General features: G+C 41.5%; 1 protein-coding gene across 6 annotated transcripts in view; it reads right to left on the bottom strand.

Annotated features, from left to right (window-relative positions):
* Asb15 (ankyrin repeat and SOCS box containing 15) overlaps window positions 1–14453 on the bottom strand; it is a 57140-nt gene that overhangs the window by 7642 nt on the left and 35045 nt on the right. For all 6 annotated transcript variants that reach the window (XM_040728528.1, XM_040728524.1, XM_040728526.1 and 3 more), the window contains 5 exons: window positions 7641–7749; window positions 5835–5887; window positions 5615–5746; window positions 4206–4364; window positions 552–797 (listed from right to left, as the gene is read on the bottom strand). In XM_040728528.1, the coding sequence (XP_040584462.1) occupies window positions 552–797; window positions 4206–4364; window positions 5615–5746; window positions 5835–5887; window positions 7641–7747 (697 nt within the window). In that variant the 5' untranslated portion in view covers window positions 7748–7749. The remainder of the gene's footprint in view (window positions 1–551; window positions 798–4205; window positions 4365–5614; window positions 5747–5834; window positions 5888–7640; window positions 7750–14453) is intronic.

The raw sequence follows: 14453 nt of genomic DNA on the forward strand, positions 1-14453 counted from the left end.
GTGTTTTAAGTAGAATACATTATTGAGGTTGTAGTGGAGGGAGAGGAGCTAAGTTGTAATATATAGCATCGATTCTCTGCCAGGCAAAATGGAAACCTGTAGAATTGTTAGCAAATGCTAACATGGTCCGGGGGAAATGGGAAGGACCTGGCCAAGATGGCAGGCAACATGAAGACAAGAGAAACTGATATTCTGCATCCAACTGACTTTGAGAAAGAAAGTGATAGAAGATTTACAGGGAGATCTAACCTTTCAGTCCCAGTTAAGAGAGGTTGTGACATCAACAAGTGGAAAAAGAGGAGGAATTCAGCAAAGATGACCGTAAAACCCTTGCCACCAAATCTATATGTAAACCAGGCTGTCTGGAAAAAGCAATTAGGGCCGGTCATACAGATGTCTTCCTGTCACAGTTAACAGGGCTTCAGTGGAAGCTTGGGGGTTTAATGAGGGGATAGGACTTTAAACCTCACCCAATTACATTCAGGGGAGAGAGCCCATGGGCAATAAAGAGGAGAGTCTACGATTAGGATAGGATGACTTATTTCACTTACCTTTGTGGATCAGATGTTCTAACACATCATAGTGACCATACTCAGCAGCGACTCCTAAAGGTGAGACTCCAAATCCATCTTTCAGGTGAACGTTGCCGCCATGGCTCAGTAGTAGGGCTATAATATCTTTTCGGCCTTGCTTAGCTGCTTCATGCATTGCTGACCATCTCTTGACGCAGGGTTGGTCAAGGCTGGTGTTGTATTTAATCAGTGCAGATACCATGTCATAGGAGCCCTTTTTTATAGCTTGAAATATTTTTTTTAAAAAGAACAGGAATATTAACATGAAGTTGTCATGTCAACATGAGTACTTTATATTGAATTAAACTAATATCAAAACAGCTATAAGTGCCAGGCAGTGGTGGAGCATACCTTTAATTCCAGTACTTGGTAGGCAGAGGCAGGCGGATCTCTGTGAGTTCGAGGCTAGCCTGGTCTTCAAAGAAAATTATAGGATAGTCTCCAAACCTACAGAGAATCCCTGTCTCAAAAAACAAAACAAAACAAAATAAAAACAGAAAAACCAAAAAGGTATAAGCTATTCTATAAAAGGATATTATATTTCGTATATGCTTTCTCATTTATGTTTTGAAGTTTAAGTCTTCAAGAAAAAGAGTGGGGTAAGAATTTCGTGAAACAACGTTCATCATCAAGACAGAATTCTGTGTGTCCTCACTCCAAACCTCAACCTCTTTTCCAAGAAATGGGAACAACATACTATAGGGTTTCACAAATTAAATAATGTATGTTAACATTTAGTATAGTACCCAGTATAAAATATGAACACAATAAATGCTTCTTAGTATCAGTATCATTTCTAGGGCTCTGGTACTCCATATATAAATATTTATCATGTTTGTTCCCCCATATAAACACATTATTTTCCCCACTAAAGACAGTATTTGCCAACAGATTGTACTTCAGACAATCAACAGACGAGGGACTGGGCCCTCCTTCAGATGAGGGAGGTGAAATTCATCTCCTCCTACTACTATACATCATGTGTTGATAACTGTCCATTTGCCACTGTTGTTCTAACTGTGGTGCATTACCTCATCCTAGCTGGTGTCACTGCAGAGAGGAGTGAGCCTGGTTTTATCTTAGTGTTACTGTTTTGGGTTTTCATTTTTTTAGGGGGTGGGAATATCACAGTAATGAGGTTCTTCCATTTAGGATGAAATATGCTAGTAGCAAGATTAACTTCTGTATGAACACAGCAGTGTATATGCAAAGAATCTTCAACTTAAAGTCATTCCTTAAAATTTTCACTTCTAATTTAATACTTTGGAAGGATGTATTTTTCCATAGAAATAATGATGCCAATGGTGGTGAGTCATCTTTCACAGATAACCCATAAAGACAATCCAAATCAGTGGTTCTCAATCTGTAGGTCATGACCCCTTTAGGGGATCACATATCAGATATCTTACATATCAGATATTTACATTACAGTTAATAATAGTAGTAAAATCACAGTTATGAATTATCAATGAAATAATTTTATGCTTTGGGGCCACCACAACATGAAGAACTGTCTTAAAGGATTGCAGCATTAGGAAGGTTGAGAACCACTGGTCTAAACTAATAACCAATTGAAGTAATTAAATCGCAAGGCACATTATTAGTTTAATATAGTTGATAATAAAATATGAACTTTTATGTACAATTTTATTCTTAGTCTTTTATGTATGCTTTACATATAAGTTCCATAGAATTTGAAAAGCACCAATTTAAAATTGTTTAGTATTATGTAAGATTTCCTTGGAGATTTGTGGTTTTCTGGAATTCACTCTTTATTTCTAATTTGTCATTTTCTTCCTCTTTCTAAATACACGAATTTCATTCATGTAATTTATATAGCAGCTCTGAGTGATTTTCTGACTCATAAAATCACAGAGAAGGGAGCTCTGAGACATCTGGGACAGACTGGAAGAGTAAAGGAGGAAGCAGCCTGGGAGGGTGTGCTTTGATTTGAGAGACAGGGACTCACACTTTGAGAAAGAGGCGACAGAGTGCTGTGTGAGCGTGGAAAGTCATGGAGAATGGAGGCCAGTAGATCTGAGACCCCACGGGAAACAGTTTCCGGAGCTTCTTCTCCACCCAGGCCAGGGTAAGCATGGCTATCCAGCAGAAGAAAGGTAACACCACATCTCTTGGATGGGCAGAGAGTCCATCCAAGAGCAGAAAAACCCTAATAAGTGTCAGATCACAGCAAATCTGACTCATCAAGGAATGGTGACATGACTGTGAAGCCTTGTAAGTCAGAGAGATGGCTGAGTGGGAGAAGGGATCCTGGCTAGATCTATGGAAATTTTATTTTTGCCATCTGAGCATACCTCATGAAAAGATGAAGAATTAAGTTAGGAAAAATATTAAACAGAATTACATGCAACAAGGAACATTCCTCCTCTTATCTCTCCTTTGCAAGTTAATGAGCCATGAGTATCAAATTTCAAAGCAGCACAAAAGCAAAACTGATAAACTGACATGGATGATGCGTTTTCTTGGAAAACTTGAAAGTCCAGTTGTTGATGTCTCTATGTTACTAAAGACAGGTCAGGGAATTAAATCCCTGTGAAGTGTTTTACAGATGCAATGACTTTTTATTTCCTTACTTTAAGTATGCACCTTCACTGTAGCATCTATATTAACTTTCCTCTTAAGTTTATCTAGTTACCCTACACATTTAAAACAAGAGATTAATCAATATCTTTGTATCCAGAATGCCCAGCAAAACATCTGGCTTTAATATGACTTCTCTTTTCCTGGGCAACCATCCTATGTGAGGATGTGAAGTCTGTTATTACAGTCTCACAACCAAGATGTTAAGTCCACAGATCTCAGATACCAAACCCCAAATTCTTTTTTTGTTGTTGTTTTTGTCTTTTTTGTTTTTACGAGACAGGGTTTCTCTGTATTGTTTTGGAGGCTGTCGGTTCAGCCTGGCCTCGAACTCACAGAGATCCGCCTGCCTCTGCCTCCCGAGTGCTGGGATTAAAGGCGTGTGTCACCACCGCCCGGCCCCCCAAATTCTTATTCCATCCCTGCGTCCCCCAGAAAAGGCAATGTCATCTTGGGTCAAACATAGACAGTCAGTCTACCCTTTCTTCTTCAGTCAGGAGATTCTTGCTCAGCGATTAGCCGAGGACAAAAGCCTGAGAAGTTCATGGGCAGCAAGTTTTGATTACCATGCTGTGCAGTGTCACTGCTGGAAGCCCTCACAGGGGTCAGGCTCCGTGCCCCCACAGAATCGCCTCTTTCCTTCAGTCTGGTTTGGCTGCTCTGATGTGAAACTGATATTCCTCAGTTTCTCATCACCTTCCTACCTTGTTCTTCCGGCAGCATGCTGCACTCACAGCTCTCACTCCGTTTGACCCTACCTCGAGGGTCTGCGTTTAGGCACCTCGTCACTGAACTGATTTAGGTTCTTCCTGGTTATGTATACTCTGCATTTGAGAGCTAAACTGTGTGGCCATCTCGTGACAGGATAATAAAATTCATGGGCAGGAGAAATAGGCCCGGGAGCACTGAAATGTTGGACAAGGGAAGACATCCAGGCCGCAATTTATAGCCAGTGTACAGTGGCTTCTAATAGGCACTTGTTAAATGTTTATACTTGTTTCAAATTATAAACATTCTAGAAAAATAACTTACCAATCAGAAGGGGTGTTTCTCCTTTGTCATTTTTGGTGTTGGGCCAGACCCCCTTTTCTAGCAACGTTTTGACATTTTCCACCAGATCAGCTTTGACTGCCAGAGTCAAGGGTGTTTCTCCATCACAGGTCTTGAATTCCCAGACTGTCTTATAGGATGCTGAGATGTGAAAGCATTTTGTTGAAAAGTTAAGAAACATATCTGCTTATGTGATTTGGTTTCAATCAGAATCTCACTTAATATTATACATATAATATCGGGCAAAGTAATTAACGGTAAATGGAAGCATAAGAGAATATACAATAAAAAGATTACCAAATACAGCAAGGAGTAGCAGACACACATAGACTTGCTAATCCAGCTGACAGCAAGGAAACCAACACCTTCAACACACTTCAAGTTTTTCCTTAAAATAGGTTACTAATTCTCATTTCTGAATACATTGTGAATTAACTCTCCAATCCTTTTAAATATGCAAATTGCATATGAGATTGGTTTTGTCAAATGAATGTAAATGAGAAATACATTTGAATGGACATCTCATTGTGTTACAGAAGAAATATCATCAATGCCATCTATATTTGTTGGTCAAGTCATCTAATTCTCTAAGAGGCTATATAATTATCAGATATTTTTCATCTCTCAAAGTACTAAACTAGAAATCAACACTGAAGCTTAAATGGTAAGACATTCTTATATGTTCTATAAAATTCTGAGATGTGAAAAACACCTAAAACATAATGTGTTGACTTATCATAGTGATGTTTTCATTATTAAAAGATTAATGTAATATAAAGACAACTGTAGTATATGTTATATATGTACATATATATATACATATATATATGCATAGTGATACATATCCTTTTGGAAACTAGATCAAGAATAGTTGAAGATGAAAAATTTTAATTTAACTCTTAGAAATCTTTTGTTTTTTTGTTTCTTTATTAATGTGCATGTCTGTGTATGCACATTAATACATGTGAGTGCATGCCACATGTGTACAGGTGCCTGCTCAGGCCAGAAGAGAGTGTTGGGACCCCTAATGCTGGAGTTACAGGTGGTTGTGAGCTGCCGGATGTGGATGCTGGGAACCAAACTCACTTCATGTGAAAGAGCAGCAAGTGCTGATCCATCTCTCCAGCCCCTCAGATTCACTTTTCAAAGAAAAATAGCTTTCTATTCAGTCAACTGACTAGTGATCTACGGAGCACTTTTATCAAGCACAGGCAGCAGCACCACCTTTCCACCACCCTGTACCACATTCCTAGGTGAATGGATGCAAAAGCCGTATTGCAGGTGCCACACGTCATGCTAGTCTTTTGTTCTGCTTTTTAGTTTTGCTTGTTATGCTCATTTGGAACTCCCCTTTTCTCTGGCTTTGCGCAAGGATTGTCATAGTTTCTTACCATCCAGAACAGTCTCGAGTATCTGTTGAATGGGCTGAACAACAGCTTCATGCAATGGGAACCATCCTTTCTCATCAGCTTCATCCAGAGCATATTTATATTGCACATACTCTTGGAGCTCAAAAATGTGACCTGCAGGAAATGCGTGGACTCATTACACACTAGCCCTGACAAGGTGAACGTTCAGTTCCATGTCATTGTAGGTCACGGGCCCACTCACCTTGCCTTATGGCCTCTACAAGCTTTCTGTTTTGATCGCTTAGTGACACCAGTCTAGCAGAGAGAGAGAAAAAAGAAACAGTCAAGCCATATTTGTGCTGGTGATGTATTTTAAGGATCTGAACAATGTATTTGAGTTTTTGCAAATATCTGTAATAATCAAACTTTGCAAGAAAATCATATAGCTGATTTTCTCCACTTTAAAATTTCCCAGGAGTCAGACAGAGAGTATACCAGTGAAGAGAGCAAAATACAAGATTAAGAGGGCTGGGGAGATGTCTCTAAACAATCGAAATGGGAAAAATGACTGGAGTCAGAGTCAAGGGTTTGGGTACAGGCCTGACTTCATGGCCCGAGGAAAATCCATTAGCCTTTCTGGGTGTTGGTTTCTTCATCTGGGTGGGGTTAAATAGGGAGATTGCTAAGACTCTACCAACTTTCAAAACTATGTGCTCACTAAATGGTACTTGGCTTTTAGCAATTGTGGAGAGATACTTGGGAGTTTAGGATCCACGTGCATGTTACAACTATTTAATCAATTGATCAGCAGGTAGAACATTTATACTGAATATACTCCCGGTCAGTGGTCCAGCAGGTCAGGAGTTAAGCTCACATGACAATTATCTGACACATGTGCTTCTTAAATGGAAACAGGCCCTTCATAACAAAGGTCAGGCAGAAATATCTGCTAACATTGTAGAGTTGTGAATGCCTTGTGGGGAGCTCTGAGGTTCTAGATTCTCTCAGAGGTTTCAGTCCTATGAAAAAGCCAAACACCAGAAATTTTATGAAACATGCACACTTTTTAAAAGTTAAAAGGTTTCTATAATCTGAAGCGAAACCAGAGTCTTACAAGTTCACTTTCAAAAGTTAAAGAGCAGAAGAGTCGGAGAACTGGTTAGCTGGTCAAGTGCTTCCTGCAGAGGTTAAGGGACTTTAGTTCAGATCCCCAGCAGACACCTGTAATCCCAGCAGTGGGGGTAGAGACAAGAGGATGTCTGGGGCTTGCCCAGATAGGCAGGCTAGCTGAATTCCAGATTCACTGAGAGATCCTCTTTTAAACAGAAAGGCAAGAGAGAGCCACTCAATACTGACCTCTGACCTCCTCAGAGGTGTGTGCACCTGTGCTCCTGTGAGAGCATGAACTCCAGAGCACTCATGTGCTTGGACAACCCCCCACCCCCCCACAAGCACACAAGTACACTGCACACATAGCTCAAAGGCAATAATTTCATAGCAATGAGTGTATGCACACAAGCATTACTAAGTTCCAGACTATAAAATTTAAAGCATGAAAATAGAATGTAAAGGTAACCTAAGGCCTGTTTTTTTCATTATGTATCAAGTATAGTAGGTACTAGGTTTTTCAGTTTAAGATTCTATTGTTACTATGTTTGTATCATCAATTTCATGTAGGGTTTTACTTGTCTATTCACAAAGGTTAGCTGACAAGGTGGCATGCTACGTACAAACTTCTGTTTATTTTATATTGTTTTTACAAATTTGTTCAAACCCTACTCATTGTCCCCAACTCCACATTAATTTAGAATATAGTCAGTCTCCAAAGAAATTCAGCTAAGCAATTTCCCACTTGGGAAATTTCCATTTTCTACATGAGATGCATATTTGTAGATCAGATTACTAAAATTCGTGTAAAGTTGACATTTTAAAGATGTTAGACTTCATATCAGAAAAAGAGCCTGTGTGTCGTGGGGGGAAGTAAGCATTTTTATAGAGGAGGAGTGAGTCTCCCATAAAAATGACTGTCATAAAGAAATCTGCTGAGGGTTGTTGGTTAGAATGCTACCTTTCAGGATGGACTACAGCTTGGCTTGCTTCAATGGACTCCTGAATACAGAGCTGAATGTCATAACTTGCAAGATGGTCTTCATTAGGGTCATCATTAATATTCATATCTGAAAATAAAAATGAAAGACATGATTTTCTTATTGTCAGCAAGGGATTCAGAACAATAGATGTAGTTAACCTAACAAATGCAAAATGAAAAGCAGAATTCATTCACCTCTCCTTGGTACATACATACAAATAGCTAAGATCTCAATCCATGTATACATAAATTTCATCTTATTAACTTCAGATGTTCTGTTGAAACCTTTAATTACCTACCCCTTGAATGTCTGGGTCTTAGAACTTTGACTTTCTAGCACTGTCTACAGAAGGGCTCGTTGTCTTTTACCAAGTTTCTAATGGATCCTAACTCTGGCCCATCTTTTACACAACACATTAGAACCTTAGAACTCAACTGGAGAAGGGGTCAGTCAACAGTGATCCTTTCATATGCTCTACCATCCTCGGATGTTAGGTCTGGTGCTCTCAGATCATCTGAACATTTGAGATGAGGGTCGTCTTAATGTCTGTAGAGGCCCCCATTAATTCCCCTGATCATTTCTGTCCACTTATCACAAGCCACTGCTTCTGACTAGTCTGTCTCCCCTGAGGATAATATGTAAAAATGAAAAGACAGTAGGCTCGCTGGCTTATTTTTTTTAAAATATCAAGTTAGAAGAGTAAATTTTTATCTTTAATGTTAGGTCAGCTCTTTTGGTTATAGGCAGAATGTTTAGTAAGTATAAAAGCTGAAAATAGCCCAACAGTGGTGTGACTAAGCAACATGAAATTGTCATTAGTTAGCAGTATTCCCAAGCCCGGTGCATTCCTTCTGACATTTGACACGGCACTGTGCCTTTTTGAGGGGAGAAACAGAAACAAAGTCTGCAAGCAATTTCCAGACACAGATGACATCCGCTGTACGTCTTCTCAGTCAAGGTCACATAATCTGGACAGACAGCTTTAGAGGCCCCCAGCCTCTGGACACACTGCACAGAAACCCTGCCATTGTGAGGGTTTTGTTTTTTTCATTTTTCTGTGCAGAGCCTTGCCTGGTGGTATAGTTTCTGTGGTCCCAGCACTCAGGAGGTGGAGATAGGAGATAGGAGGCTCTTAAGTTTCAGGCCAGCCTGCAGGGTAGTAACGAGACCTCATCTCAAAACAACAAATAAAACACCACCGCCATCAACACCAACAAACTGTTCTGTATAAGAAGCCTTATGGCTGTTTTAGAACAGATGGGTAAACCGCAAGGCTATGAGACTGAATGAAAGACTGTCCCATGCCTGACTGAGCATACTCCCTAACACTGGCATAGTTGTCACCTCACAGGTCAATGTGCATATCTGGGTTCTTCCTTGCCAAATCAATTCAAATACTCTTTTTATTTATTTGTTTGTTTAAAGCTGATTCATTGTCTCTTGTCCCTAGACTGACTGCACAAGACCAGAGGACTAAGGTGCAACCTCAGTGTACAGAGAAGCACCTCCGCATGGTCTGCATGGTCTGGGGTCTTTACATGAATAAATGATGGAGCTAATAAATGAATGAGGAGTCACTGAGCTCTTCCTTATTCTTACAAATGACCATTTCTCTCAGGAATGCAGTTTTGGGTTTTATTTTTCCAACTGAACAAACTGACTGCTGACTCCATATCTGGCTTCATTTTTGTTTTTACATCTGTTGCTTTCTTCACAAGGATGTCTCAGCGGCTCTTCACCCTGGTCCCCACTGCCTCAAGCCTGGCCCAGGAAGCTGCCTCTTTAAGCAGCCCTTGCTGGAATTCTGCACTCCCTCTCTCGCCCTCTTTCTGTGACTGTTTCTTCTTATGTAACATTTGCTTGTCATTTGAATTTCCATGTGCTCCATGTCTGCTTTGAGAACTCCTCACACATTTGTGTTTTCGTTCTCACCGGACGATTGCTTTCCAGAGAGAGAGGGAAACAAGCTCATTTCTATTTGGCAGTGCTGGCGGCCCAGCGTGTCACACATGCTAGGCTAGCACTGAACCACACCCTAGGCCATGGCTTCTCTTTTATAGTTTTCTTCGTTATTTACACTCCCAATTTATCTGCTCTTCCAAGTGGCAAATGACTTCCCAGTGGGGACAGAAGTTCTTCACTCATTTCCAACGAGTCTGCACTGAGTTCTTCAGATAACACAATTAGATGACACAGTGAAGCCTTATGCACTGCTGCCTTTCTTGCTGATGTAACTTCAGAGATCGGGCTTATGTGGGTACCAGATTAGTATGGGATGGAGAGCCTCTCACTTGTTCAAATACTCAGTTTAAGTCTAACCCTGATTGAAACCTGGGCAGTCAGTGCATGAAACACTACATGTCCCTTAGAGCCCACGTTGTCAGACCCATTTGGAGCAAGGCTTCCTGCACGTTGAGGTTGGAGCTGGTCTGTGAAATGGCTTCCCAACATTCTTCAATGGCCTTTTAACTATCACGAAGAGGGATGTTATCAACCAGGCTTAGCACTCTGGAGGCAGAGGCAGGAGGATCTTTGTGAGTTCGAGGCCAGCTTGGTCTACAGAGCCAGTTCTAGGCTAGCCAGGGTTACACAGAGAAACCTTGGCTAGAAAAACTAAAACGGAACAAAGGGGGGGATGGAAGATGTTACCAGTATTCTTAGCTGTTTTACAGCCATAATAAAAACCTGGTGAAGTTACAGGAAAACTATGACACAGCAGCTCCAAGCTGTCTCCAGCAGAACCGACAGTTTAGATGACGGTTAGCTCTGTATAGGTGCAGTCAGGTGTCTGAACATCCCTGAAGGGGTGCATTGGGGTAGCATGGAGGTATTCAGGAACAATAAGAAAGGCAGGCAGTGAGTGACTGACCTGTATTGAAAACGTGGAATGACAAGGATGACAGATCAATTAGAAATTATTAAAGAAAGAGCTTCTCAAGGGTATGAAGAGAGGGCAGATAGCATTTAGCATCAATTGTCTCACTTCTTAGTCTAGTCTAGAGAACGTACTTGGTCCTCTCTTAAGAACAATGTGCCATAGTGCACTTAATTTTGTTCTGATTGTTCTGGAGAGTGGGGCAGTGGTGGCATGCTCCTTTAATCTCAGCACTCAGGAGGCAGAGGCAGGTGGATCTCCGTGAGTTCGAGGCCAGCTCTGGTCTACAAGAGTGAGTTCCAGGACAGCCTCCAAAGCCACAGAGAAACCCTGTCTCAAAAAACCAAATATATATATAATAGTATATATATAGTTCTGGAGAAGCCCATAGTGGGAGCACCTACTCTTTAGTAGAGCTGTCTTAGAAAATGATTGAGGTAACCCCCTCTCGTGTGTGTGTGTGTGTGTGTGTGTGTGAGAGAGAGAGAGAGAGAGAGAGAGAGAGAGAGAGAGAGAGAGAGAGAGAGAGAGAGAGAGAGAAACAAAGAGAGAAGACAGAGAGGGAGTATGTGTGAGTGTACCGCATGAGAGACTGTGTGTATATGATTGTGTGAGAGAATGTGAGTATATGCATGAGTGTATGTGCGTGTGAGTGTGTATACATGTGTGAGAGCATGTGCATGTGTGTGTTAGTGTGTGTGTGAGAAAGAGTGTGAGTGTATGTATGTATGTGACAGAGTGTGTGGTGTATGTGTGTGAGTACACTGTGTGAGAGTGCGTATGAGTGGGTGAGACAGTGTGTGAGAAAGAATGTGAGTTTATGTATGAGTGTATATGTGTGTGAGTGTGTATACATGTGTGAGAATATGTGTATGTGTGTGTTGGTGTGTGTGAGAGTCTACGAGTGTATGCGTGTGAGTGTGAACATAGGTGTGTAAGAATATGCACGTGTGTGTATGTGTGTGTATGCACGTGTGAGTGCGTGTGTGTGAGTGTAGGCCACCAATCAAAGTTGGTTGCTTCTTCTATGACTTTCACATTATTTTTGTGAGAGACCCTCTCACTAAACCTGGGGCTTACATTTTCACACAGACTGGCTGGCCAGTGAGCTCGCAAGATCCAGATGTCTCCCTCCTCCTGAGGTTACAGATGTTCACCACCATGCTTGGTGTTGCATATGGGTGCTGGGGATCTGAATTCAGGTCCTTACACTTGCTCATCAGGTGCTAACCTACTGATCAATTCCCCAGCCCAAATATTAAGGAACTTTTATGTAAATTGATTTCATTTACAGCACTGGTTAACCTTGCTAAGAGCAGACACATATTTAGTGGCAAATTATGTCTCTGAAGGGACATGCAACTTTGAATGTAAAGTTAACTCATGGATATTCTGGAGCTTTTTAAAGTTTTAGATAGTTTAAAAAAAACAGCTAAATTCCAGGTTTTTAAATGCAAAGCCCCAAATGTTTAGTTAAGATCTAAATGTTTATTAATTTGTTTTACAGATGGCTGAGGTGAATCCCAAGTTTACACGTAGAATACCATAAGCCATAAATCATGGAGGGTGGATTTGTCTCAAGAACCTTGCATGGGGCTGGAGGGATGGCTCAGCAGTAAAGAGAACTGGCTGCTCTTCCAGAGGACCAGGGTTCAACTCCCAGCACCCACATGGGCAGTTCACAACTGTCTGTAACTCTAGTTCGAGGTGACCTGATACCCTCACACAGACATAAATGTGGGCAAACACGAATACACGTAAGGTAGAAATTAATAAATTATAAAAAAAAGCACTTTGCACACACACCTGTCTTGCAATCCCTATTCTAATTGTATGCTCTAGGCAATTATGGATCATTGCAGAGGAGTGGAGGTTGAGCCTTAATCCACCAAAACTTTCACAGCTGATGACGCCTGAGCAGAGCAAGGAGAGCATGCTCTTCAAGGTCTTCGGGAGCTGCCGTCTGTTGTCTTTGACAGAAAACACTTTGATCCTGTTCCTGACAGTCAGCGCTTGGTGACAATAACTTCCAAAAATAACCACTAGCTCCCAAAGGCACATAAATCCCTTCCTTTGGCTCTGAGCAGGGAGGTTTTGTGTTGCATAGGGTGGTCTGAGGTTTCCTAAGCTTGTCTTCATTCCGTTCTTTTTGTTTTGGAGTCTAAACATCACTGTCCCGGGGGAAAAAAGGATCAGCATGCCAGCTGGTGGCCAGGAGGTTGGGATGGTGTTGCAAGGCACACTTCAGGGGAGAGCACCAGGGCATGGTGCCCCCCCCCGTCCTGCAGCTGCACTGATGCCTTACTGTCAAGGTGGTTGGTAGGTTTGTGACACCCATCAGAGTACTCCTTGGATTGTGCTAGGTCCTGAGTCATGGAATCACCGCTTTCTTTTCCCCCATAAGAAGGATAAAAACAATCACATTTTTCATGAATTATTTGGGAGGCTCACTCATGATTACATCCACGTCTGTTACCCCATCTGCCATGACTCTGTCTTGTGCATAACAAAACAAAACCCTCTCTCTCTGTCAATAGCAAAGGTGACGTGGGAATCACCTGAGTGGACAGTTGTCTCCACAGTGCGAGGAAAAGCTCCATGTCCATAAATATTATACTGCCCTCAGCACCTGTCAACCTCATTCTGTCACATTAGCGACAGACCTTGTCCTGTAGGGCACATTGTCCTCTCTTCCAGTATCCTTTTGAGAATACCAGTAGCAGCTAGGCATTGAGGTACAGTCTTCTAAGCTTAGGTAGCTTATGAGTGACTGAGAGGCAGGAGAGCCAAAGGTCAGCCTGAACTAACTACACAGCAGAGATCATTTCAAAACAAACACAAACAAGCCAGAAAGCAAAATGCCTATGGCTCCATACTGGTCCCCACTGTAGAGCCAGGATTTCTAGAAAGAGTTTCAGGAATAGCATATATGGCAAGATGGCAGAAGGTGACAGGCTGAAGTACGGGGGGACGTGAAAATAGACTAAGACAAGGACAACCCTGAAAAATTAGGTTCTCTTCTTTATGCAAGCATATCCCATACTCAGACCCTGGGTCTCCAAAGGAAGTGTGGGTTTCTTCTGGGTGGGTTGCTGAGCCTAGTCACAGGGATTTCTCTTTTACCAATTGGTGGGCTGTTCTCCTGGCATCCCAGAGAGGAACATGGGTATTTACCCTACTAGAGGAAAGGCAAGAGTTAAGGAGGAATAGCTCCAACTTTTAGTTTTATTAAGAAAATTTATTATGTTATATTAAATGATGTTCATTTTATCTCCATCATTTAATTTGTATTCATAATTTTCAAACAGTCATTTTTGTAAGTAGAGTACTTTTATGACATTGGTGCTTATCGGTGGACATACACGCTTATTTCCTGAATGAAAGGATCAGTGTCAACTCAGGACTCCCCAAGTCTCAGCCCAAAGGGGATTTATTTGCCCTAGAGGGACAGAGGGCAAGGAATAAGAGACAAAGACAGAGATAGAGGATGAGGGAGAAGGGGCAGGGATATTTGTTCCAGAGGGACAAAGGACAGTCTCTGGATAGAGAGGAGACAGTAGTGGCCCATAGGCAATGGCAATGTATAGCACAAAAGGGGAAACCTCACGCTAGTATGAGGTGTTTAATTTTGATTGGGCATGTTAATTAGGTGACCAAAGGGGGTTTCTGATTGCTGGGCTTCAATACCTTGATAGCTAGAAGTCAGCCTCAGGAGGAGGAAGTGGCCAAATAAGGGAATGGACCTTGGCTACTAGCTTTGAAAATGTAATCTAACAGATTTTAGCAAGGCACAGGGAACCTGGAGAAGTGCTAGGCCTGCCAGAGCCATGTTTATATTGTACTAACCAACAAATTGGATACATAGTTTTCATTGCTGATATGAGCCCAGTTCACTAGCCATGAAGGGTACGCCTGT

This window comes from Mesocricetus auratus, unplaced genomic scaffold (assembly GCF_017639785.1).
Source record: "Mesocricetus auratus isolate SY011 unplaced genomic scaffold, BCM_Maur_2.0 Super-Scaffold_100019, whole genome shotgun sequence".
Taxonomy (NCBI): domain Eukaryota; kingdom Metazoa; phylum Chordata; class Mammalia; order Rodentia; family Cricetidae; genus Mesocricetus; species Mesocricetus auratus.